The 27,248-nt window shown below is 39.3% G+C and overlaps 1 protein-coding gene across 1 annotated transcript in view; it reads right to left on the reverse strand.

The window, feature by feature from the left end:
- cttnbp2 (cortactin binding protein 2) overlaps nt 1-27,248 on the reverse strand; it is a 134,807-nt gene that overhangs the window by 19,582 nt on the left and 87,977 nt on the right. The window contains exons 12-16 of the mRNA XM_020525427.2: nt 24,039-24,305; nt 21,742-21,837; nt 18,492-18,571; nt 6,845-6,931; nt 5,329-5,428 (exon numbers count right to left, since the gene is read on the reverse strand). Of these exons, the coding sequence (XP_020381016.2) occupies nt 5,329-5,428; nt 6,845-6,931; nt 18,492-18,571; nt 21,742-21,837; nt 24,039-24,305 (630 nt within the window). The remainder of the gene's footprint in view (nt 1-5,328; nt 5,429-6,844; nt 6,932-18,491; nt 18,572-21,741; nt 21,838-24,038; nt 24,306-27,248) is intronic.

Here is a 27,248-nt window from a genome sequence, read left to right on the forward strand (position 1 = left end):
CAGCATGTTTTTGTGAGGATAAAAGATAAGGATGGAAAGTTTCAGGAATTCTGGATAACATACAATATTGAAAGCTTAGTCAAAAAGGAAAAGGAAGTATATGCAAAGTTCAGGAAACTGAAAATGGATAAGGTCCTTCACAAATATGAAGGAAGCAGGAAAGAACTTAAACAAGGAACTGGGAAGGTTAAAAGGGTCCATGCAAATCTTTGGTGAGTTGGATAAAGGAGAATAGCGAGGCATTTTATAGTACATTAGGATCAAAAAGGGTACCGAGGAAAGGTTTGATCCACTCAAGGATGGAGGGAAGTATGTAAGGAGCCAGAGGAAGTGGGCGTGTACTTTGTATTGGTATTCACCAAGAAAGAGGAAAGAGGAAATGGATGATGGTAAGATTAGTGGGGGGCATGTTGATATTCTAGGGCATGGTTGATATTAAGGAAGTAGCGGTGTTGGGTATCTCCAAAAACATTAAAGTAGACAGGTCCCCAGGGACTGATGGGTTCTATACCAGGGTAATGAGGGAGGCAAGGGAGGAGATTGCTGGGGCTTTGACAGAGATTTTGTATCCTCTTTAGCTAGAGGCTCGGTCCCAAAAGACTGGAGAATAGCCAATGCTGTTCCTTTGTTCAAGAAGGGCAACAGGGATAATCAGGAAATTACAGGCCGATGAGCCTTACATCATTGGAAGGGAGCTTACTGGAGAAGGTTCTTAGGGACAGGATCTACTCGCATTTGGAAACAAATGGACCTATTAGTGATACCCTGCATAAAGACATGCTGAGAAAGTCTTGTCTCACAAGTTTGATTGCGTTTTTTTGTAGAAGTGGAGAAGATGACTAATAAGGGTAGGGCAGTGAATGCTGTCTACATGGACTTTGCGAAAGCATTTGACAAGGTCCCTTACGGTAGGGTGGTCCAGAAGATTAAATCACACGGGATCCATGGTGGGTTGGTAAATTGGATACAAAATTGGCTTGGTCAAAGAAAACAGAGGGTAGTTGTTGAGGGGTGTTTTTCTGACTGGAGATCTGTGACCAATGGTGTTCAAGGATCAGTGCTGGGACCGCTGTTATTTCTAACATGTGTAAATGATTTGGATGAAAATGTAGGTGGTCTGTTAGTAAATTTGCAGATTACCCAAAAATGGGTGGTATCGTGGATAGTGAGTAAGGTTGTCAAAGGAGACAGCTGCATATAACTTAATCACTTAATCTGCACCATCAACACTCTTTCTCCCTCAGCACTCCACCCCAACTATTGCATAAATGCTGCCCCCTCCACGCTTCTTGTCAGCTCTGAACAGTCGTTTAGACTCAACGTTAGCTTGCTCTGTCCATGGATGCTGCCAGACCTGCTGTGGTTTCCAGCATATTTTTGTTTTCTGTACAGATTCCAGCATCTGCAGTAATTTGCTCCTACAGCAGGATATAGATCAGTTGGAAAGTTGAGCGGAGAAATAGCAGATGGAATTTAATCCGGTCAAGTGAGAGGTCATTTTGGGAGGTCAAATGAGAGATGGAAATATGTAGAAAATGGCAGGACCCTTAAGAACATTGAGCCCAAGATCCCTGTGTGTAGCAAGTCCATAGCTCCCTGAAAGTGGCAACACAAGTGGATGGCATGCTTCCATTCATTGGTCAGGGCACTGAGTATAAATGTGGTAGGTTATGTTGCAGCAGTATAAAACTCTAGTTAGGCCACATTTGTAGTATAGGGTGCATTTCTGTTCACCACACAGGAAGGATATGGAGACTTTAAAGGGCGCAAAAGAGGTTTACCAGAATGTATGGATTGGAATGTACTGGCAAAAAGGAGAAGCTGAACAAACTTGAATCATTTTCACTAGAGCATCAGAGGCAGTGGGACAACCGGTCAGAAATATATAAAATTATGACAGGACTGGCTAGGGTCGATAGTCAGAGTCCTTTATCCCTAAGGTTGAAATGTTAAATTCTAGGGGGCATTGGTTTGAGGTGAAAAGTGGAAAGGTGAAAAGTGGAAAGGTTAAAGGGAAATGTGCAAGACAAGTTTTTTTTTGTTAAACATAGGAAGTGGTAGGTGCCTGGAACATGCTGACAGGGGAGTGAGTAGAAGCTCATACAATAGCAACATTTAAGAGGCATTAAGACAGACATGGGAACAGGCAAGGAAGAGAGGATTACAGACCATGTGGAGGCAGACAGGATTAGTTCCGAATGGCATCATGTTCAGTGCAGATCTCGTGGGCTAAAGGGCCTGTCCCTGGGACGTACTGTTATATGTTCTAATCTAGAAATACCTACAAATCCTTAGCACAGCATTCAGTTTTCTCTAGATTAACTCTGTATTTTTGCCTTTATTGCCCATTCTAAAACTTCTATCCAAATGTCCAACTGCCTGGCAAGAGTCCCAAATCTGTTTTTACCAGTTGGTTCCTCATCCCAACTACCTGGAAGTACACCAATAATAATTTTCCATTATCACCTAAAATGTCAAATGCCTTCTGTTACAATATTCCTATCTCAAAATCAAAGAGCCCAAATTTCCCCAATTTCTGACACACCTTCATCTTGGCATTACGAAGCAGGCCTAAATCCTCCCTTTACTGTGTCCAGGCTCAGAGTATTTCCTCATGCCTTGCAGTTTTTTTTGCATTATATGTTCTGAGTAGTGACTGGAAGATAAGGAAAGCTAAGATCATACAGTTCTTATGGTCTAAAAATTGTATCATACAGCTGGGCCTACCCTACATTTCCCCATTGCTATAAAAGAGAGTTCAGTACAGAGGCATGGGCAGAAGTTCAGTTCGAGTAGATACTCTTTTGATATATACTTTTTGTATATAAATTTTTGCCATTGGTGTCAGAAGTATACTTCATACTGTATCAAATCTAATTTGTTTTTACACCACTTTGCTTCATAGTCAGATTCAACTGTACTTTCACATGTGTTTCAATGGAAAATTGACAACACAGTAGCAAGCAAATTGTATTGATACATCCTTCTAGAACTTTCAGAAAAACTTGAGTTCTATTTATAGCAAGTCTAGAAATAAATTCAAAGTGATAGAAGTTGACTTAAGGATTGAAAAAAGATCCTTCTAACTTGTTGTATTTGGATTTTTGATAAAATCCTATACAAGACGTTACTGTGCAAAATCAAAGCCTACTGGGTTGGTTTAATATATGGGTATAGATTGAGAATTGGTTAGCAGACAGGAAACAGAGTGAGAATAAATGTGTTTTTTTTTTAAGGATTTGAAGATGATGACAAATAGGGTACCGCAGGGATCAGTGCTTAGGCCCCAACTATTCACATAATAGATTACAGTTTATTTAAGGGGATCTATGGTAATATTTTCAAATTTGCTAATGACATAAAACTAAGTGAAGCATGAGTGGGAGGAGGGTATAAAGCAGGTTCAGGTTGAATGAGCAGACAAATAAATGGCAGATGCAGCATAGTGTGTGTATATATATATGAAGCTGTTCACATTAGCAGGAAGAACACAATGGCGGAGTATTACTTAAATGGTGATAGATTGAAAAATATTGATGAACGAAGAACCTGGGCAAGCACACAAGCAGGTAGGAAGGCAAATGGCATGTTGACCTTCATTGCAAGAGGGTTTGAAGGAGCAATGAAATCTTGCCGCAATTATTTTCCTCAGATTAGATGCACTTGCCTTAGAGAGAATGAACCAAAGGTTTCACCAGCCTGCTTCTTGAGATGGCAGGCTTGTTGTATGAGGAGAAATTGAGGCAAATGGCCTGGGTTCACTGGGGTTTGAAAGAATGAGACAGGATCTGATTGAAATGTATAAAATTCTAATAGGGCTAAATGGACTAGATGCATGCAGAGATAGTAAGAACTGCTGATGCTGGAGTCAGAGATAGCACAGTGTGGAGCTGGAGGAACACAGCAGGCCAGGCAGCATCAGAGGAGCAGGAAAGTTGACATTTCAGGTTGGGTCCCTTCTTCAGAAATGGGGGAGGGGGAAGGTGGCTCTGAAATAAATAGAGAGGAGGGGTGGGGCTGGGGAAGATAGGTGGGATGGTGATAGGGGAGTGCAGGTAGGCAGTGGTGGGGATTGGTTAGTGAGGTGGGAGGAGCGGATAGGTGAGAGGGAAGGTGGACAGGTCAAGGAGGTGGGGATGAGAGGGAGGGTTGGTCATGGGATGAGGCCGGGGGTTGGGAGATTTTGAAGCTAGTAAAGTCCACATTGAGACAATTGGGCTGTAGACTCCCAAGGCAGAATATGAGGTGCTGCTCCTCCAGTTTCCGGGTGGTGTTGTTATGACACTGGAGGTGGCCCAGGATGTCAGATGAATGTAGGATGTTTTTCCTGGTTGGGAGTCTAGAATCAGGGGTCACATCTCACTGAAACATATAATATTCTGACAGGGATGCACAAACTGGATGCAGGGATAATGTTTCCGCTGGCTGGGGTGGTGCAAATGAGAGGGTCATGGTCTCAGGGTATGGGAGAGGCTGCTTTGGACTAAGATGAGCAGACGTGTCTTCACTCAGGGTGGCAAACCTGTGGAATTCTCTACCACAGAAAGATGTGGAAGTAAAGTCACTGAACATATTCAGGGAAGAAAAATAGATTTCCAGAAGCTGAAAATATCAGTATAGGGAGAGCACAGCTGTATTGTCTGATAGATGAGCCATGAAGCATGGATAAGCAGACTCATTGGACCGAATGGTCTATTCCTGCTCCTATTTTCCATGTCTTCTATACCCTCTGAACTGTTCAAAACCTCATCACAATGAAAATACACAATCAAAATACTGAAGATGCTGGAAATCTGAAATAAATAATATATTGCATGGGGGGATCTTGTGGCACAGTGGGTAGCAACCTTGCCTGAGCTATGAGCTCTGGGTTCAATATCTACACCAGGATTTGATGGTCATGGCATAAGCATTTGTAATGCGGGTAAATTGCTTTTTTGATTTGTAGGTTGATAGTCAATAGGATAATGGTGGGGGCTGGTGCGGGAAAAGTCTCCTCGTCAGCCAAGTTTGATGTGGAATACTGTCCCTTGAGTCATAGTCTCTAGCAACAGGCAAATAGCTTGTTTTGAGCAATAACTGCTATGGAAAAAGGCATAAGCAAATAGTTTGTCACCCTTAACTACAATTAGAAATGAGAAAGCCTTTAAGTCTAAGTCTGAAGTTACACTCCTACAAATGAGTGGAGATATTTAAAATCACCAAATCCTTTTGTTGGTAAGTATCTTCATCTTTTTAAATACAAGCAAACACATCCAAACTCAACAAGTCCTACATTGCAGTTTCTCAACAAATTCATTTCTATGGTCCCAGTTATGGACCTCTTACCTCTTTTAATAAACAGCTCCACCAGCTGGTCCTTTGATGAACTCGCTTCCAACTCAATTTGTATTATTTCACAGTTGGAACCAACAGCTTCTTGTTTGTGCTACGGAGAATTTCAGAATATAGACTAATTAACTTCAAACTGTAGCTTCCGGAACAGTGGAGAAGGACACAAACACCATTCCATTTAAAATCCCTAATGCAGTATTCCCTGAGGTAGCTATGGATTTTAGATCCAATTAGCCTATCAGAATTTTGAAACAATATTAAAGCCATGAACAGCACATTTTTAAAATGTTTAATTTGTACTTTGTATAAATGTATCCTTTGGATCAAAAGCCCATTACCAACAGCATTTGTACTATTTACTTTGATTCATTTCATATCGTTTTCTCTTGGCCGGTCACAGCTGAAAATGCCAATCTGCTTCACTTGATCAAGCATCAATTACACCTTGTCACTAGGGGAGATCCTGCTGCACAACCACTAACAGAATGCATAATTAGAACGCAGGAGGCTCAAATTACCTTTTGATTAGTGCACAAATTGCACTAAAGTGTTTACTGCCCTAAGTTTCCACTCAAACCCATTCGCCTAACTCTAAGTGCAAAATTCGTCCATCACAGTGCAATTAGGCAGCATTTGCTTCATTTCTTTTTATAAGGAATTGTTTGAAGCAATTTTTTTTTTCAATTTTGCACCAAATACTTTAAGTGTCTGTACCTAGGTATCTTGTACCTAAGATGGTGCCATAACTATTCATCACACTCATTTGAGTGCATGTGACAATAAAGCTAATTCAGTTCAATTCAAAAACAAAATAAATGTACAAAAACTTTCAGATTGCACCTATTAATGCTTTTGTGCCCATGAAGAGTTATTTTAAGAGTTCTCAAAGGCCTGTAAATCAATGCAACTAGCAGCTTGAAGGGCGGTTGGCTTCGAGTGTGACTTATTAAAATAAAAGCACAAAAAGAAACTGCGGAGAATGTAACTTATGCTTAAAATTTCCCGATTCTTTGCATTGGTTGGTCAATTCCAGACAAACTGCACAGAAATAAAAAAAAGTCTAGGAGAATCTCCAGGCCAACAAGTTTAATCATAAATCTAAATATAAAAATTATAATGGAAATGGACATGAAACAACAACTTAACTTTAAGGTGAAGTTTGAATTACCCCTGCAAGCCTGATTCCAATTCCCACACCGTTTATTCCTGCGCCATTCGAACACATTTACCAATGTACGATGGCAGAGGAGATAACAGAAATATTCAGAATAGATTGAGACAAAATACAAAGTATGTGGCTCCACAGAGACCTATTACTTTCTGCTATAGATCTACTATCCTGTGAACACAGTTCGAGTAACATGGGGAAGACAGGGAATTTCATATTTAGATTTTAAAAATCATACTCTACCTAATTAAGCCAGTCCCTTACTTTTTAAATTCCATGATGTTGACAGTAAAGTTAAATGATTCAACCCTAAAGCAATTACTAGTCAAAGAATTTACTTACCTTGATACCGTTTGCTATTTGATGTGCAATATGATCTTGGCAACTTCCTACTGGCCCATGAAAAATTACATTATGATACTGTTCAACCTGTCGGTAACAATTTCAAAAAAAAATTCACAATTAAAGTTCATCAGTAACTTCACAAGGCTGTGTATATCAGAGCTAAGTATAAAAATTAGTACGCCAAAATTAAAACAAAATTTGCTGTAAATGCACAAGTCTGCATATGAATGTATACACATAAAAGATGAACACCATTTTGTCAGGATCAACCCTATCATATTAATCTCACTTTTCAGATTTCCACTGTTGAATCTTAGTAGTTTCAGAACAGCAGCTGATATGCATAAGATAAATAAGTTGAGGGCATGAACAGCGCAATGAGGAATTTTGGATATCTTCCAAGATTTCCTCACTGACATATTAAGTGTTCTTAATAATATGCTTTACACTGCACTGTGGGGTAAGTAATAATCTTGACAGTGATTCCCAAATATCATAGTTGAAGGGTCATGAACAGTCTACAGCTTCAGGAACATATTAAATATGTATGGCATACCATTCAAATTCTGAAATAAAAAGGCAGCAAAGGAATACTTTCCACATATATGAACGTACAATTCGGCAGGGTCACATTAAGAAAAAAAGCCTCAAAAACTCTGCTAAACATTTATAAATTGCATTAAGTACAGGCATCACATAGAATATAAAACACAAAAGTACATTTTTAACAACTGACAATTCTGAAATTTTATTAAACAAGTCTTTTGGACAATGTATCATCTTTCAATGCTTCCATATTTCTCTCGCATTTAAGATCAGTTCCCTCTGTTATAAACACTGAGTAATCACATTTTTAACTGAGATTTATAACATATTTATATTAGTTATTTGCTCAAAAAAATGATCCTTTTGTCGAAACTTTCCATCTTGCACTCACATCAGATCAAATTCAAGGGGAAAAACCAACATCTGTGCTACAGGAGAGAAAAAAGTTTTTTGTTGGAAAGTAGGCTAAGTTTGGAAGACGTGTAACCATGGAGAATGCACCCATTGAGGCTGATTGACAGTTAAAACCCAGGCTTTGCTAAATTTTAAATAAGGTAGGTCAACTCTAATTGGTCAGGAAATTGCCCTGAAAAATGAACCAACAAATGGATGCTACCTATCTTGCTCAGGCAAAACAGGTGAAGTGTGTTTAGGTTAGAATGCTGTCTGTCTGCAAAGAAGAGGACCCTCTGTATTTACATGTATATAGGTGTCATATTGTCATCTCATCTGACAATCATAAATTAGTTGCCAGACACTGACAACCAATTTAGGATCAGGCAGGTTCACCTTGTGTTGCATTTACAGCACTTTTTCTTGTGGCTAGCAAATAATGAAATTGCTCATTTTTTCACTCAAGAAAACCTTGGCATTGGCTCCTTACTGAGAGCAGACATTGGATAACTACATTTTTATTAGAGGTATAGTCTTATGCTTGAAAATAATTTTGAACCTATTGCAGCCAATTCACTCCACCTCACATGATTGTAACACATTATAGAAAGTCCATCTGTAGAAACAATAAGTTCTATTAGCCTGCTGTGAATTATAATTTTACGAAATAACATTGCCACTAGTGGAAGATATCCGAATGCTTTCACAAATTAACCTATGTACAGTTGAAATTTTTTAGTTTCATTTATAACGATATGCAACTTCAGTGCTGAAGGCCTTACAGGTTTGCAAATATAATGTTGTTTTCTATCCAATAACCTCTAAACTAGAAACCAGGACAATGAAGGACCTTGGCGTGGTCAAGTGTAGTGTGTAGTTAAGAGATAGAGTTTGATTAATGGACAGTATAACTTGATAAACAGCAGGTGGAAACACCTTCAAAACTACTTGTTGACGGACAAGGGTCTGCAGAGTCTGCAAGCCTTCCAGTGCCTTTGAGAAAAAGTTGATAAAGGGCTCATAGTTATTAGACGCTTGTTTGAGAAGTCAGGATGAATGCCTCAAAAGACTAGAAATGGAGACTGAAATTGGATTTAAAGGAGGTACAGGCTGAAGACTATGGAGGAAGGGAAGTTGATGAAATTAATGGCAGAGGGTGAATGCCCATAAAAGGTCATTCAGAGTCTTGGTAAAGTATTTACTAAAGGGGACTGGGCCATTTTGTGAAGCTGTCTTGAACAGACCAATTTTGGGTTACCGTATGCATTATAATAAAGTTGTCTTTCTTACTTCCTTTTAATACAGGCAAAATGTTTTCTTTCATTTTAATAGCCAACTTTCTTTTCTTCTTATCATTAATATCTGTTAAATGAAAGATGCTGTTTTCATATTATATGGCAGATTCACCCTTTCCTGTTACATCTAGAATGCAACACCTAACCTTAGGTGAGACTCACAAGAGATTTTCATGACCTACAAAACAATGTTTTAGTCCCTTATACCGCTATATACTTTCTTTCATCATTCTGATTGACAACCAAACTTGATGGATTCATTATTTTAATTTTGTCATGGAATACTCCTGCATTGCCACAAAAAGAAATACGAGCAATATAAAAGGAGCAATTTAATTGCAGTTGAGCTCATGAGTGATAATTATAGTTTCTCCAACATAAATGATTAACTTTCTATGCATTAGTTACACGCACATCACAATGGATGTCAGCAAAGAAAACACTTATAACTGTAGAATTTGGAGACTACATTTATCTACTAAGCCACCGGGACAGCAGGTTTGCCAACCTTCCAAAATTCCTCTCAGGTGACCAGGGATGACAGAAGATCTGAGATTCCAGCTTTCAAGATAGTGGGAAACTATTCATGGCTCCACAAGATAAATTACTCAATTTTCTACCTACCCTCCCATTTAATGAAATAAATTAGGCTTGCAGTAAGGAAAGACACAGGACTATAGAAACCAAAACCATTCTTAGCAAATGCAATAAGAAGCTCAAAGTGTGGACATATGTCGCATGACCAAATGTTATAATCAAACACCATATAAACAACAACCAGAACTGGAAGCTCTGTGGGACTCTTGCAGCTTTTTTTCTTTTTAAAACAACAGTCTTAACAGTTACTGTTGAATATATCACATTAATGTTGTTCAGAAGGATTGCTGGTTTACACTTTATTTTTAATCCTTCTTCTCCATTTGCTTTTTAAGCATAATTAAACGCACCTATGATTTTTCACATTCCATCTTTCACAGTAATCCACTGCTATTTTATGCTTGTCAACCAGATCACGCATGACCTGTTATATCATCTAACAGTTTTGGGGTAGGCATACGATAGGTGACTCAACCCTTATTATCATGCTCTGCATAACTAGATTACATGCTGATACTTTTATCTTTCTTAATTTTCTAACAATACTATAAACGTAGAAAATATTTTAAATCAACCTGTTCACAAATGTTATTACACATCTTTGGAGCAAGTAGGACTTGAACCAGGACTTCTGAGCTCAGAAGTAGGGACACTACCACTGCACCACATAGGCCCGTCATATCCTGATCTGATGAAGATTCCACACTAGGGTTGAAAGCACTGGCTGGAAATATTCTTGATGGCTTACATTATAGAAATAGACTGAATAATCAACTATTTAACTTCATCAAAAGATGAGGTGATGAGGCTCCTTCTGTGAACCTGAATATCATATTGATATATTAAATGCTGCCCAGTAACTGATCAAGTAGATACATGAATCAGCAAATAAAATTAAAGCCAATTAAAAACAGAAAATATTAGACTCACACAGGTCAGTTAGGATCTATGGGGGGAGAAAAAGGTCAGGTTGAACATTGCAGATGTGTACAAGCTCGTCAAACCTCCAGGATTGTCCTAAAGTCTCCAGCAATTATCAGTTGGGCCAATGGGCTGAGGAGTAGCAGATGAAGTTTAAATTAGAGAAACGTGAGGTGTTGCATTTTGGTAAGACAAATAAGTGCAGGATTTATACAGTAAGTGAAAAGGCCCTGGGGAGTGCTGTTGAACAGAGACACCTAGGGGTACAGGTGCATAGTTTTTTCATATTGGCATTAAAGGTAGACAAGGTGGTAAAGAAGGCATTTGGCATGCTTGCCTTCATTGGCCAGAGCACTGGATACAGGAGTTGGGATGTCATGTGCAGCTGTTCAGGATGTTGGTGAGGCCATTATTTGTGTTTTGTACAATTCTGGTTGCCCTGCAACAGAAAAGGTATTATTAAATTGGAAAGGGTGCAGAAAAGACTTATAAAGATGTTACCTGGACTGGACAGTTTGAGTTACAAGGAGAGGCTGGATAGGCTGGGACATTTTCCCCTAGAGCGTAGGAGGTTATGGCGTGACCTTAAAGAGGTTTATAAAATCATTAATGGGCATAGATAAGGTAACTTGCAAAGGTCTTTTAACTAGGTGGGGAGTTCAAAACTAAAGGGCATTATTTTAAGCCGAGAGGAGAGAAATTTAAAAGGGATCTAAGAGGCAACTTTTTCCACACAGATGGTGGTTCGTATACGAAATTAACTGCCAGAGGAAGTGATAGATGAGAGCACAGTTACAACATTTAAAAGACATTTGGATAAGTGCATGAATAGGAAGGGTTTGAAGGGGTATGGGCGAAATACAGGCAAATGTGACTAGTTTATTTTGGGGAACCTGGTTGGTATGGACAAGTTGGACTGAAGGATCTGTTCCTGTGCTGTATGACTCTCTGACTCTATAATTAAAGATTAAATCACCAGGACTTTGCTATGAGTAACGCAGAGGAAAACAAAAATCACTGAGGCCAAAATCAATCGTCATTTATCACACTGTGACCATTTTGACTCTCTACAACAGCTATTCAGCTAGTTCACTCTTTTGTCCTTTCCCTGTAGTCGTGCAAATTTTCGTTCTTCAAGTGTTTATCTAATTCCCTTCAGAATGTCACTGAAGTGCATTTCAGATCCTAACCATTCACCAAATTGTAACTACCCCAACTTATCACTTAACAACTCTCTTTTCTGCATTCTCTCTAAAGTTTTCCTATTCTTTCTCAAAGGGTATCCATAATTGGTCATGATACTCCAATTGAAGCGGAACTAGAGTTTCATAAAGAACAAAAACTAAGTTGCTGTAAAAGCTCCGCAAGTTCTGAGGAAAGGTCACTGGACCCAAAACCTTAACTCTGTTTTTCCCTTCACAGATGCTGCCAGACCTGCTGAGCTTTTCCAGCAACTTTGTTTTTGTTCCTGATTTACAGCATCTGCAGTTCTTTCAGTTTTTATTTAGGGTTTTATAAAGGTTCATTATTTTCTTACTTTTGGGCTGTACGATTCAATTTATATGAAACCCAGTGCTTGTTATGACATATTAATCAAATTCTCAGTCTGCTGAGATTCCCAGCACCATAGTTGATAGGGCCCTCAGCCATGTCCAACCCATCTCCCACATGTCAGCCTTCAGCCCCTCTCTCCCCTCCCACGACAGCAATAGGGTCCCCCTTGTCCTCACCTACCATCCCACCAGCATCCACATCCAGATGATCATTCGCAGCAATTTCTGCCAGCTCCAGTGGGATGCCACCACCAGACACATATTCCCCTCCCCTCCCCTCCCTTGTCAGCCTTCTTCAGAGACCATTCCCTCTGGGACATCCACTCCTCCTTCACTCCCAGCACCCCCTCACAGCACCACAGCACCTCCCCCTGCGACCACGGAAGGTGTAACACCTGCACATTTAATTCCTCCTTCTCCAGTATCCAAGGGCACACCTTCCAGATGAAGCAGTACTTTACCTACACTTCCCACAACCTAGTCTACTGCATTCGCTGCTCACAATGTGCTTCTCTACATATTGTTTCCTCAAAGTGTAGACTGGGTGACAGTTTTGCGGAACATCTACATTCTGTCTGCAAAAAAAAAAAAAGACCTTGAGCTTCCAGTTGCCTGCCACTTCAATACACCATCTTGTTCCCTGGCCAACATCTCTATCTCAGGCATGTTACTGTGCTCCAATGAAGCTCAGTACAAGATGAAAGAACACCACCTCATTTTCTACTTTAGAACCCTACACCTGTCTGGACTCGAAATAGAGTTCAACAATTTTAGGTTTTGATCCATCTTTGCTCATGTCCCTGTCTCTACCCCAACCCCGCTCACCAGGCCTTGTTATCACATGGTCTGGTATTACATACAGCCTGTTGTTAGGCACTAATCGTTCCTGTTAGCAACCATTTTCGTAGGCTGACCGTTATCCACTTCTTTGTCTGTCCATCTTCTTCTCTCTCTGTGAGCTCTATCCCCACTCATTGCTTACTTCTTTGCCCCTCGCCACAACCTATCTTCTCAATAAGAAACAACTTTCTTCTAGCTACCATCAGGTCTGAAGGAGGGTCACTGGACCCAAAATGGTAACTTGGATTTCTCCACACAGATGCTGCCAGACCTGCTGACATTTTTCCAGCAATTTCTGATTTTCAGCATTCGCATTTCATTTGTTTTTTTTCCCCTCAGTCTGCTCTGGTTAATTTGCTGATTCCTGCACTGTATTGCAAATCCTTCTGCTCCTTCATCCAGTTCAGAATTACATTCATTATTTCATTTTTCCCTCCCACGTTCATCTAGGCAAAATGACACTTTACACTTCTCTGCATTAAATTTCATGTGCTACTCGTGATCATCAGTAAAGTGATGGATGGTGTCATCAACAGTGCTATCAAACAGCACCTACTTAGCAACATCATGCTCAGCGAGGATTTCACCAGGGCCACTCAGCTTCTGACCTCATTATGGCCTTGGTTCAAACATGGATAAAAGAGCTGAATTCCAGAGATGAGGGGAGAGTGACAGCCCTTGCCAATGAGGCTGCATTTGACTGAACGTAGCATTAAGGAGCCCGACCAAAACAGGAATCAATGGGTATCCGGGGGCAAACTCCCTGCTGCTTGGAGTCGTACCTGGCTCATAGGAAGATGGTTGCGGTTGTCAGAGGTCAGCTGTCTCAGCTCCAGGAAATCTCCGCAGCAGTTCCTCAGGATAATGTCCTAGGCCCAAAAGTCTTCAGCCGCTTCTTCAACGACATTCCCTCCATCTTAAGGTCGGAAGTGGGGATGTTCATCGATGATTACAAAATGCTCAGCGCCATTTGACACTACTTAAATGCAACAAGATTGGACAATATCCAGTTTTGGGGTAAGAAGTGGCAAGTAACATGCGCGCCAGGCAATGACCATCACTAATAACACACAATCTGACTACCCTCCCATAACATTCAATGATGTTACCATCACTGAATCCCTTACTAACAATATTCTGAGGGTTATCATTGACCAGAAACTCAACTGGATTAACCACATAAATACTGGGCTACAACTGCAAGGCAGAGGCTAGGAATGCCACAACAAATAACTCACCTCCTGACTCCCCAATGTCTGTCCACCATTTACAAGGCACAAGCCAGGAGCTCAATGGGATACTCCCCACTTGCCTGGATAGGTGCAGCTCCATCAACACTCAAGAAGCTTGAAATCATCCAGGACAAAGCAGCCCACTTGATTGGCACTGTAGCCAGAACATCCACTCCCTCCACCACTGATACTCAGTACACACTGCTTCTAGTATCTGTAGATGCACTGTAGAAATTCACCAAAGATCCTCAGATGGCATCTTCCAAACCCACAACCAATTCCATTCAGAAGGACAAGGACAAATAATACATGAGTGCACTACTACCACCTGCAAATTCCCGTCCAAGCAACTCACTATCCAGACTTGGGAAAAATATCATCGTTCCTTCACTGTCACTGGGTCTACATCCTCAAATTCCTTCCCTAATGGCATTGAGTGTCAACTCGCAGCATGTGGACTGCAAAGATTCAAGAAGGCAGCTCACCACCACCTTCTCAAGGCAACTAAGAACAGGCAATAAATGCTGGCCAGCCAGTGGCACCCAGTCTCACGAATGAGTGAGGTCTACCACTATCCTTCTCACTGTTTACAATACTTCCCTGTTTTGTGTCATTTGGAAATTTAAAAATTTCTCTATGTCCAAGTCTAGGTCATTAACATATGATGCAGTGATCAGACTCCAATCCATACTATGCTATCTAACATTCTGACAAACCATTTTTTACCACTGCTATGACACGTTTGAAGTTTCTGTACACCACATCAAATTTTCTGAATTGCTTCATAAAAACAATAAAATCAAGTCAGTCAAGTGCACTTGTCTTTAACAGGCCCTACTGGTTTTCATTATTTAAACTACACTTGAGTTGGCACCTCTAATTTCTACCAGGTGTACATTCCACTAACAGTAAATCCCAGTTAAAACACATTTAATTAGATGTACTTAGTCCAAGATAATAAGATTTAATGATTAGAAGTAATTAGATCCAAATGTCAGTAGCAAAAAAATTTGATTCCAAGTTGATAAATATTATGGTATTGGAGCATGCACAATGTTTCCCCAAATGGTCATTTCAAGTCTTGCAGGATAACTCTGAAATAAATAATTTAAAACAAAATAACTCATCTACCAGTAAAGACTGCTATTTTCTAGGGCAGACCCCCAACCCATGATGCTGCTTAATTACATAGAGATCTTGCTTATGAATCATATGTGATTTCTTTCTTGTATAGATAGAAGAAAACTAAAATATTCCAACATCCACGAAACTTTCAGGAACTTTTCTAGTCTTTTAAAAAAGTTTCATAGACATTGAAATAATTATTGAAGGCAAAATGAATTTGAGTAGTTTTCTTCCTGGGAAATCATGACACTTTCACTGTAATCTTCACTTGCACTTGTCAGAGGAGAAGATAATGATACATACTACAAATTGTTTACAACCTGCAGAAAGCTTCATGGACAAAGAACAAAAGATGGCTGAGTAGAAAAGGCTGTAATTTAACAGAGGGGTTCAGGAGGATTCAAACTGTGAGCACAACTTGATGAGTGCAAATTACATCTGTAAACTGGAGATTAAACATGCCTTCTGACCATTTGCTACATGATGAATTGGACTTCTTCACAAATGAACAAACTTATCGCAATATGAGATCTATGGAGAGCTATTATCTTCGAAGCTACGCTTTAGCAACAGAAGAATTGTGAAAGAAGAATTTTTGTGGCCAAAATTGCAGGGATCAAGAGATTTTAGGTGTTAGATGCAACTCAGGAGTTTTGAGGCAGTTTTTGAACATCTGATTAATATTATAGTTACTTAATACAAGATATAATTAAAATTGCTTTAGGAAACTCATTCATTAATTATAAATTCAATCAAGTAAAATGATACTGGGTTGTATGAACAGCTAGTACATAGAGGGATATGGCATAGAGAAAATCTAGTGCAGCAACAAAGAGATTTTTCTTTAAATCCTCTGTCTATAAATCTGCTAGTTAAACTTATCTATTACAGGAATTGAAACGTGGAGCAGTATTTTCGCCTTTTTGGTTGAAGTGTTTTGTTGAGTGAGATTCATTGAGCCCAGTCTGCCATGACTCAAAGTGGCTTTCCTTACGTAATCATCTGCTCTTCATCTTTTTATGCAACTGGAATTTTGAGGGATTGCGCAGCTAGAGAGATTGAAGTGCTTGGCACTACTGGCACCTTCCAGCTTTCACTGGACATATGGCCTGGAGGAAAGGAAAGCAGCACCACAATAACCTGGAGGTATTGGTGCACGGGGTGGAGAAGAGAAGAGCAGTCCTTTTTTTTCAAAAAAACAAAAAGCTGACTGCACAGGTCACCATTCCACGAGACCCAGCCAGCCCAGACCAGCACTGTGTTCTAGCTGAGGTGCAATGCTCAGTAGTACAGGAAGTAGTTTAATGATCTTCTGTGCTCCACATCAGTAAGTGCCATCACCCTCTCTCTGGTAACTCAAACTCACCGGGCCACCACCGATTTGAACTCTGCCACTGGATACACATCTCGTTAGGGCCCACAGATACAACTCACTATAGTATGCATCATATCCACTCAGCAGCTCTCACACAGCTCATTCTCCCAAACGACTAAAACTTCCTGCTCTCTGCAGTTCCTACAACTCACTGGGGACACCTCACCATCTCTTCTGCATCACTGCTAAATGCTCTTCCATCCATTTCTTTCATCTTCCAATTCTGCTTTTGTCGCACTGCAGGAAAAGTCATTCCATCTCCCCAGACTAATGTCTCAATAGCACCCCAATTGACTCTCCTATAGTTAACAGACTTCTTGCACTAAACCTTTAGGACTCACTGTGGCCCAATCCCTGAACTACAAGGTCATGTTTGGACCAAGCACCTGACTGCCCATGGCCATGTCCCTGGCCTGGAATAGAAAAGCTCAACTGACTATAGTCACCCCGCTAAGGACCATCCCACAGACTTTCAGATATCGTCATTTCTTTGAAGCACAAACAATGTGTTTTCCATGTAAACTGCTGGTACAAGGTTTGAAGATGATGTAGCATGGTGTCATGTAGAACTGTATCAACCCCCTTGAATGCTCAGTGCGCCCACCAAGATACAGTGTTTGTCCCTACTTCTGTACCAAAAATCAATGCATGACACAGGGGCTGTCTGTTTGTAAGCCAGTACTAAAGTCATTGAGTGTGTGCGCTATTATAGCAATTTGCAGTAGTCAGAGATGGGGAGCCTTCAAGTAAGGGCAAATTAAGTGTTAAGAAAGCAACCTAAGTGACAAAAAAAATGTATCCTGCGTAGATACAAGCGACCCGGTAGAAGCATGCACATCATTAGGTGCCCTTCAGCTCCAAAGTAAAGTGCTGAAGGCTTCAAATGGTGTGAAAGTTGGTCTGACAGCAGGCATGATGTTGTGATAAGGCTGGCAGTCTACTGATGCCAACTTGTGTGGTCGAAGGATTGAGGAGGATGGTGGCTATGGAGCACTGCAGGGACGTTGTGAAGCAGCAAATAAGCAGCATGTTGTCCAGGACAAGCAGTCAGTGGCCTGCAGCCACAGGCGATTCACTCTGAAATAGACATGAGGAATCCTGTTTCTCAGGGAAAGAGGGGACAACAGGGAATGTCTTTGAAACATATTGGGCTTTACTGAGATAGAAGTGCATGATAGAAAGACAATTGCCATTTAATAGGGAGATTCTGAAATTGCCACTTAAAGCTTGAAGAGAAAAATCAGAAAAAAATTTACTCGCGTCAAGTAGCCAATTATTTACCATTCTCACTGTAATTTCTCACCTTTTTCACCATTACTCATCACATCAGGGAGGGGAAAATTCCAAATATCAAATTCAGTGTCAATACAATACAACTGTACTGCTACAATAATATAATGAACATCCTGGGTGATCTTTGAGATCAAATTGCAGGTTGTATTAACTTAAAACCACAATTTGTTAGGAAAATAAATTGCTAAAGAAGTTTCCACTTTTTTCCAACTCAACTAGAGTTGAATGTGTGACATATTTAATAAAGAAAACAAAAACAAGTCTAAAGATCAGTACTGTATGCTTCAATTTACCATAGAATCACTTTCACCATCAGTCTAACAGAAATTCTCAAAATGTTTATTCTTTATACCCATTCTTTGCAAATGAAAGATATGCTTCTCAAGTCAAAATTGTTGAAAAAGTTAGCATATTTCAAATCAGGAAAAGCATTATAACTTCATATTGTAAACTAAATAAGTAATTCTAACATACCAGCCTGAGGTAGTTCTGAAGTAGAGAGACAGGGAGAAGAGAGGCATAAGCCATGCTGTCAAGACAGCCTTCCTGCAAACCTGTTAACAATAAATTATCAGTACAATAAAAATGTATCAAATACAGACATACATATACATATTCACAAATAAACAGTTTTAGTCTGCAAAGTTAAAATAAATGACAGCATTGATAACAGGTCAATTAGTATTCAGAGAGAAGCTTTAATCAATGCTCACTACCCAAGGGGAATTTTATCCAGCAGTCATACAGCATAAATTGAGACTGCTCCATGAGATTTCTATTCAGAAGTTTAAAACTGGGCAGAAAACAGACATGGTACACAAAGTTTCCTGACTGAAGAGGATGATGTGGAAATTTTCATAACACTCTTAATATTCATAAAATTGGCATTGATAAACCTTGTATGTTGATTACGCTAAGTGGATATTGGCAAGTAACATTAAGAAAATACTCTTTGCTGGTAAATAGCTAACCACTGAAACTGCATATTTATAAAATTGTCCACATGATACAAATGCAGTGCATTATCCTATTATAAACAATGTTCAAATAAATTATGCTGAATGTAATTGGTCCGAGTTCAAATTTCACCTGCTCCAGAGCTGTATAATAACATCTCTAAACATGCATATTTAAAAACATTACAGACCAGCAAATAGATCTTATCTTCACCTCAAAAAGCTATTCAAAGGGCGAGAACCCTGTCATCACTATATGTAAACTGCATGGGTCAGCCAACAAAGAATTAATCAACATTCGGTTTAGGAAATCCCTAATACAAAGGAAAGAAACAAAACTAGAATTTCTATTTGTTTTCAGTGCACATCCCTGTAAACTGTTATGTAATTTTGAAACTAAATACCAAATACATCATATGGTTTATGATTTCTTTCACCTTTGGAACCTGCTAATATGAAAAACGAAAATCATTATACTCTTTCCAATGTCTAGGATGCGCTTAAGAAAAGTCTCAAACCACTTCTGTACTACCACATTAGCATTAGAGTCTCCTGTTGTTCACAGTCAGAGCACGATCTTAGATCTAATTCCTACCCTGTCTGACAATATGTTGAAGCATTACGTCTGTACCCGGTCTTGCTTATAATTCACTTACTTTTAAGCAAATGTAGAACAAACATAGAACTGTACAGCACAGGAACCTTAGGCCTACAATGTTGTGCCAAATATGACGGCAAATTAAACTAATCCCTTCTGCCTGCCCTTTGTCCATATCCCTCCACTCCTTGCCTATTCACGTGCTCATATAGAAGTCTCCTAAATGCCCCTATTGTATCTGCCTCCACCACAATCACTGGCAACACGTTCCAAACTCCTACCACACTCTGCATAAAAAAACTTGCCCCTTGCGTCTCCTTTGAAATTTCCCCCTCTCACCTTAAATGCGTACTTCCTACTGTTAGGCATTTCAACTCTGGGAAGAAGGTTCTGACTGTCAACACTATCTATGCATCTCAATTTTACAGACTTCTATCAAGTCTCCCCTCAGCCTCTGCCGCTCCAGAGAAAACAACCCGAGTTTTTCTAGCCTCTCCTTATAGCTCATTCCCTCTAATCCAAGCAGCATCTTGGTAAACCTCTTCTGCACCTTCTTCAAAGCCTCCATATCTTTTCTATTATGTGGCAACCAGAACTGAACACGATACACGAAGAATGACCTAACCAAAGTCTTATAAAGCTGCAACATGACATCTTGACTCTTATCACAAACATTAGAGGTCCCAATATGGATCCATGCAGAACACCACTAATCACAGACTTCCAGTCTTAAAAACACCCCTCCACCACTACCCTCTGCCTTTATGGGCAAGCCAAATCCAAATCCACAAACAAGTCACCATGGATCCCATGCATCTTAATCTTCTGGATGAGGCTACCATGAGGGACCTTGTCGAAAGCCTTACTAAAATACATGTAAATAACATCCACCGCTCTACTCTCATCTACCTTCGTCACCTCCCTGAAAAATTCAATCAAGTTACTAAGACATGACCTGTCCTGAACAAAGCCATGCTGCGTGTCCCTAATTAGGCCATGCTTTTGCAAATGCTTATAAATCCTATCCCTAAGAATTCGCTCCAATAGCTTTTGAACCACCGATGTGAGACTCACCGGTTGATAGTTTTCTGGATTATCCCTATTTCCCTTCTTGAACAGAGGAACGACAACTAGCTACTTGCTAGTCCTCCGGGACCTCTCCAGTGGCTAGCGAGAATACAAAGATCTTGGTCAAGGCCCCAGCAATCTCCTCTTTTGCCTCTGTCCACAACCTGGGGTAGATACCATCTGGCCCTGGGGACTTATCAACCTTAATGCCCTTCAAGAAGCCCAACACCACTTCTTTCTTGATCTCAAAATGCCCTAGCATATTACCATGCTCTACATAAATCTCACTATCCACCATATCCTTCTCCTGGGTGAATACCGACACAAAATACTCATTTAGGATCTTACCCACATCCTCTGCCTCCTTCTTCGTTGAGTGGTCCTATCTTCTCCCTAGTTATCCTTCTCTTTTTAATGCATGTATGGAATGCCTCAGTATTCTCATTAACTCTACTTGCCAAGGTCATTTCCTAGCCCATTCTTGCTCTCCTAATTTTCTGTTTCTTTATATTTCTCACAGGCTGTGCCCGATTTTAGCTTCCTAAACCTTCCATAAGCTGCTTTTTCCTTTTTGACTAAAATTCACAACCTCCCTGGTTATCCAAGGGTCCCTCACAATGCCATCGTTGTCCTTCCTCCTTAGCGAAGCATGCTGGTCCTGAATTCACCCCAGCAGGTCTTTACACAATTCCTACATGTCACATGTGGACCTGCCTGCTAACATTTCCTCCCAATTAACACTCCCTAGCTCCTGCCAAATACTGATGTAATTTGCCCTCCCCCAAATTAGTACCTTGCCATAAGGTCCTGACTTATCCTGACAAAGATACATTCTGTAAAATAAAAAAACCTGAAAAAAACTTGAAAAGGCAGTACAGTGAATGTATGAAGAGAATCCTGCAACAGCATTTTTGATTAATTGTGGCACAAGATATGTAATAATTGCTGAACATAAAATTAGAGTAGCTTGCTCGCATTGGATCCGATTGGCTGAAAAGCTATTCTGCACAATAATTTCTATGATTCAATCATATGCTTTTCATAATAAAACTGTGAAAAGCTTGAACTGAAATAACTGTGTTAAATAATGCAAAAGTCTAACCATTCAAGAATACTGTAACAAAGTTGTTTCGGCTCCAGCTCACCAGTGACCAAGGAGAGGACATCAAAGATTGTCCAGGTTTCCAAATTTCATCACCTTTGGGGGAAAGACAGAGAAAGAGAGAAAGATTTGAGTTGCAGTGCAAAAAAAATCAGTGGCAAGTTTCACCACTGGCTCCGCGTAATCCAACTGCAATGATCCCTAACCATTTTTAAGCAAAATGATGCATCGCACTTGGGCAAGTAATAGCAATCATATTGCCAGAGGATTCAGATATATTGCATATCGGAAGCTAACTGCAAAATGATCCTGCGTTTACAGTAAGAATGGAGATTACAGGATAAGTGCATCATCAGCTATGTGCATCTTAGTCATCAGCTATGAGGAGAAATCTAATTTCATACCACTCATCAATTCAGCAATGCAAGGCTAAAATTGAAGTTTGGACACACTTTCAAGCTGTTAACTACAGCTCATCTGAATACTCATTTTATATTGGAGGTATAATACAAAATAAGTATCTTTCTTCAAAAATACATACAGGGAAACACAAAGTTTAATTTTTTTTTGAACTTTGCAGACAGCTCTTTAATGAAATAAATATTACCTTTTGTAATGAGAGGTGTGTTTATATAAATTAATGTCCATTTTAGAATTTGGATTTTAAATTAGTGGGTTTCAAAATTAGCCATATGAGTGTTGCTTACTTTTGAGAAGTTTTTTTTTTAGAAAGTGACATATTTCAGTCTGTGTCAAAATGTAGAGAATTCCCTGAAGGGTCAGTGGAAAGTTGTTTGTACTTTGGTGATTTCCAATAGGTAGAGTAAACACTGAAGGCCATTAGTTTGTTTTTTGATTGAAGGATAACTAAGGATAAATTCTAGCAGTCAGAAGCAAGTACAGTATCTGTCCTAGAGTTAAGGGAACGAGTTGCCTCAGTGGAAAAGTTTATCTTGTGCAATTTCCAAACAAGGAGTGCTTGGTTAGAAATTTGCAGGCTATTAGAAGTGAGAAAAGGTGTCAGCTCACAGTTTTGTGAATTCATGTAACTCTACGCAGTTCACAGGGCAGAAACTGGAAAGAATCAGTTAAGTCAAACTTAATATTTAATATAGAGGGTATGATGCCTTTGCAAATGAATCACTGTAAAGTGATGGTGTTGGAAAATAGGTTGAAATTTTATTTTGCTGGTATTTTGAGATTTTCCTAACCATATTCTACATCTAGATAGCCTGTTTTATTTTTGTCTTCTGTAACTAAACTTCTTTTCTGTTGTTCAAAAATTCTGCAGCCTCGTGTGACTTAGTTTTAAGTGAATGGCCACAAAAGTAAATATTTTGTATAAACATATGATCTTTGAAGCCACGTTTCATTTTTGGATCTGACTTGCGTATAGCATCGGCCGGGGGGCGGGGGGTGTGTGGCGTAACAACTTTGAAGACTTATTCGTTTTATTATGTCAACAACCAATCTATTGTAGATACAAGAGAGCAGGCATCATTGATGATACAAAGTAGGGAGCGTTTTATGGAGGCTATTTTGACGTTGATCTCCTAATGTTCAATTTTTACATTAGAAGGGCGATAACTCAGAGAATGGAACCCACACAACGTTTGTTACAGATGAGATTGTAAAATACTAAGAGAAAATATGATTGATTAAAACTATATTGCAAATGGTCACATTTCTAATTGCAGGTTACGAATATAAAATTGCTGTCTTAGATTAAAGTCAAGGATGCATTAAATAGAGAGGTCTCGTGTAAAGAATACCAGTATGCACAAAAAATTAAAAGCTTATTTTCATTTTATCTCATTATATCACTCAAATTTTGAAACTGAATATTATTAAGGAAGAACAACTTGCATTTATACAGCACGTCTAATGCAGTAACACATCACAAGGTTTATAACAGGATATAGACATATATATGTGTACATACACACACATACATACTATATATATATATACATACACACACACACATATACATATATCAGGACAAAATGACTAAAACCTTCGCAAAACCTGGAGATGTTAAGAAATATTTTAAGGAGAAAGGAAAGACAGAAACATGGGGAGGTTTAGGGATGCAATTAAACAAGTTAGAGTTGAGGAAACTGAAGGAATGGCTACCACTTCTGGAGTGATGAAAGCTGACAAGGTGCAAAAGGCCCGAACTCAATGAGTTGCTCAGCCCAAATTTAGATAGTTCACAACTTTACATCTGATCATTTTGTGAAATATGAGATACTTTAACAGCAATAATTTTCCAGCTACTCTAAATGAACATATACCTATTTTAACAGCAGATATGCTATTTGGCGTAAAGCTGTATTCAGTATTATGCAGAAACGTTGATGCCTCTGATGATTCCCATCCATCCACGACAGTTTTGAAGTGGTTCTTAAGTGTTACTGTCACAGCTTTAGATAAATCATCCCAAGTAGTCAGTTTGCGTATGGTCAGGCTGCCAATTGTAATATTACTTTCAATATGTTCTGTCCTGTTACAGACATTTTCACTATGTTTCATGGAAATCTGCAGCAGCACCTTGTGAGCATCTGTAGGATAAAATGAACAAATAAAGGTAATCAAACTGGATTTATACACTCACATACAAAAAGAGAATCACCATCTTCGTCACAATCATTTGAAATCTGAATCTTTGAAATAAGAGTACAGGTAAAGTCTGCTACTAAGAAATAAAAAAGCCTGGAATACACACCATGAAAGCTTTGGAACCAATTTTTTCTAATTAATGAATTATAAAATCATAGAGTTATAGAGATGTACAGCATGGAAACAGGCCCTTTTGGTCCAACTCGTCCATGCTGGCCAGATATTCTAGATAAATCTAGTCCCATTTGCCAGCATTTGGCCCATATCCCTGTAAACCCTTTCTATTCATATACTCATCCAGATGCCTTTTAAATGTTGTAATTGTACCAGTCTCCACCACTTCCTCTGGAGGCTTATTCAATACACACACCACCCTCTGTGAAAAAGTTGCCCCTTAGGTCCCTTTCAAGTTTTTCCTTCCTACCTTAAACCTATGCCCCCGAGTTTTGAACTCCCCTACATCAGGGAAAAGACCTTGTCGATTTATCATATCCATGCCCCTCATGATTTTATAAACCTCTATAAGCTCACCCCTGAGCCTCTGACGCTCCAGGGAAAATAGCCCCAGCCTATTCAGCCTCTCCTTATAGCTCAAACCCTCCAACCTTGGCAACATCCTTGTAAATCTTTTCTGAACCCTTTCAAGTTTCACAACATCCTTCCTATAGCAGGGAGACCAGAATTGCATGCAGTATTGCAAAAGTGGCCTAACAAATGTCCTAAACAACCACAGTATGATCTCCCAACTCCTATATTCAGTGCACTGTCCATAAAGGCAAGCATACCAAATGCCTTCTTCACTATCCTATCTACCTGCGATTACACTTCCAAGGAACTATGAACCTGCACTCTAAGGTCTCTTTGTTCAGCAACACTCCTCAGGACCTTACCATTAAATGCACAAGTAGTAAATGCTGTGGCTGATCTCCTCTGATTTTCTATGGCATATAACATATCAATATTAAGCTCATATTACAAGGTTGAGAGAATTCAATGCGATCCCACTTCAGGTAACACCGAAGATTCTTCCTAAGCTGTTCAGGTTTTCCATTTAGTGGTTTGATAGCACAGCATAGCACTTGACTTATGCTGAATAAACATTTTGTCAAAGCATTTTGTCTTGTACTCATCAGGGCAATTCTCAAGAATACCAATGTAAAGGGAACAACACTGCAAACTGATTGAAAAGAGGGTGCTGATTAACTGGCAAGTGGACTCTGGTCGAGGCATTGCCATGGAGAATACATCAGTTAGATGATGAGTGACAGTTAATTGCCAACTTCTGTTTAAATGTAAACCTGAAAGAGAAAAAACAACATATGCACACATTGCACTTGTTTCAAGTTAACAAAATAGGTGATAACCATTTTCTGGTTCATTCCTCAGGACAATGGCTTGACTAATCAGAGTCAATCTGCTTTGCTTAAAATTTAAACAAAGATCAGCAGTTAACCGTCATTTATCTATTAGAAGCATTCTCCATGACAAGAGCTCTACCAATCAGAAGTCATCTGCTAACTTTAGCACTCTTCTTAGACAGGATGAAAAAGTATTCCCCCTTGCATTAGAATTCTTGCAAATGATTTTCTGAGTTCAAGACCAAAAGCTTTGACCAAAGGCTTTTTCAGTAAAACTGGCATTTCCCATTGTTAATATTAATGCCATACTAAAGTGATGTAAATGAGTTTCCTAGTGGATGACTAATATAATTTTCCAGTGGTTATTCTGGCTTTATCTTGCTCTCCTGAAGATCTGGAATGCACTTGCTAAGGAATGTAAAACTTCACCCAGTGTTAGCATTAAGCATCCCCAAGATCAAAAATAATGAAAAAAGATTAATTTTCCTCTTCATGTTCCTAGCAACGTCTAATATCTCAAACTGCAAAATGGTACTGATACCGCATGACTGTGATACTTTCGTACTGCAGACATAACCTTTATTGCTTTTCTGAGTAAGCTATATCACTGCACCACCAGATTCTGCCGTAGGCAAATTGAAAAACCATTCTAGGAATTCAAGTATACAGAGCGAGCGAAGGAGACAGGAGGGAGATGGATTCCTTCCTGTATTCGCAAGTAAATACAGCAGTCATTAATACAAACATTTACCAGCATGCACTGATTTCTGGGATGCCAGCACATCTCTATATTATTGCCAAACATAAGTAGAGTTACTGTCAAACTGCCCACTATGGAAGCATATACGCATATCAGTTAAATGGAGTATTATAGCAGTAAGTGTACAGGATGTATTCCCAGTTAAACTATCTGGTCCATGGCTACTTACTTGAAAGGAAAATGGCTAAGAAGCTGACATGAGAAACAGCCACTTCGTTTAGAAATACTCATCACTTTTCTTCCACTTACATTTAAAGCAACATTGGTTTTCATTTGGAACTGAGTGGAAACAAGGATAAATGACAGTACAAAACCTTTTCATATCATGTGAAAAGAATGAGCACATTGTCACAAACATCAAGAAATCACATAAATCACTAACACAGGTTAAATTCCAATAAATCCTAAAACTGGACATGTCAATGTTATTTGCGAAACTAAAGGACTTGTATCTACCACAAAACATGCAGATTTCAGCACAGACTGAAAAACAGAGTTTCCCAGAGAAAAGAACTTGCAGTGTGGCAATATTCTCCACAATTACTTGCATACGATTTTAAATAAAACAACTGAACTTTTTAAAAAAAAAAAGGATGAATTTAGAAGTAATTTGATACAGTATACATTTTTCATATACATGCACAAGTAGATTAGCCCACCTCTAGGAAACACTGTGCATTGCATCACATGTTAAAACAGAACAAAGCACTTCACAATTACTACAGTTAAAAAAAATCCACACTTCTAAACAGCATGCATCAGACGCT

Source organism: Rhincodon typus, chromosome 18 (genome assembly GCF_021869965.1).
Source record: "Rhincodon typus isolate 14 chromosome 18, sRhiTyp1.1, whole genome shotgun sequence".
Classification (NCBI taxonomy): Eukaryota; Metazoa; Chordata; class Chondrichthyes; order Orectolobiformes; family Rhincodontidae; genus Rhincodon; species Rhincodon typus.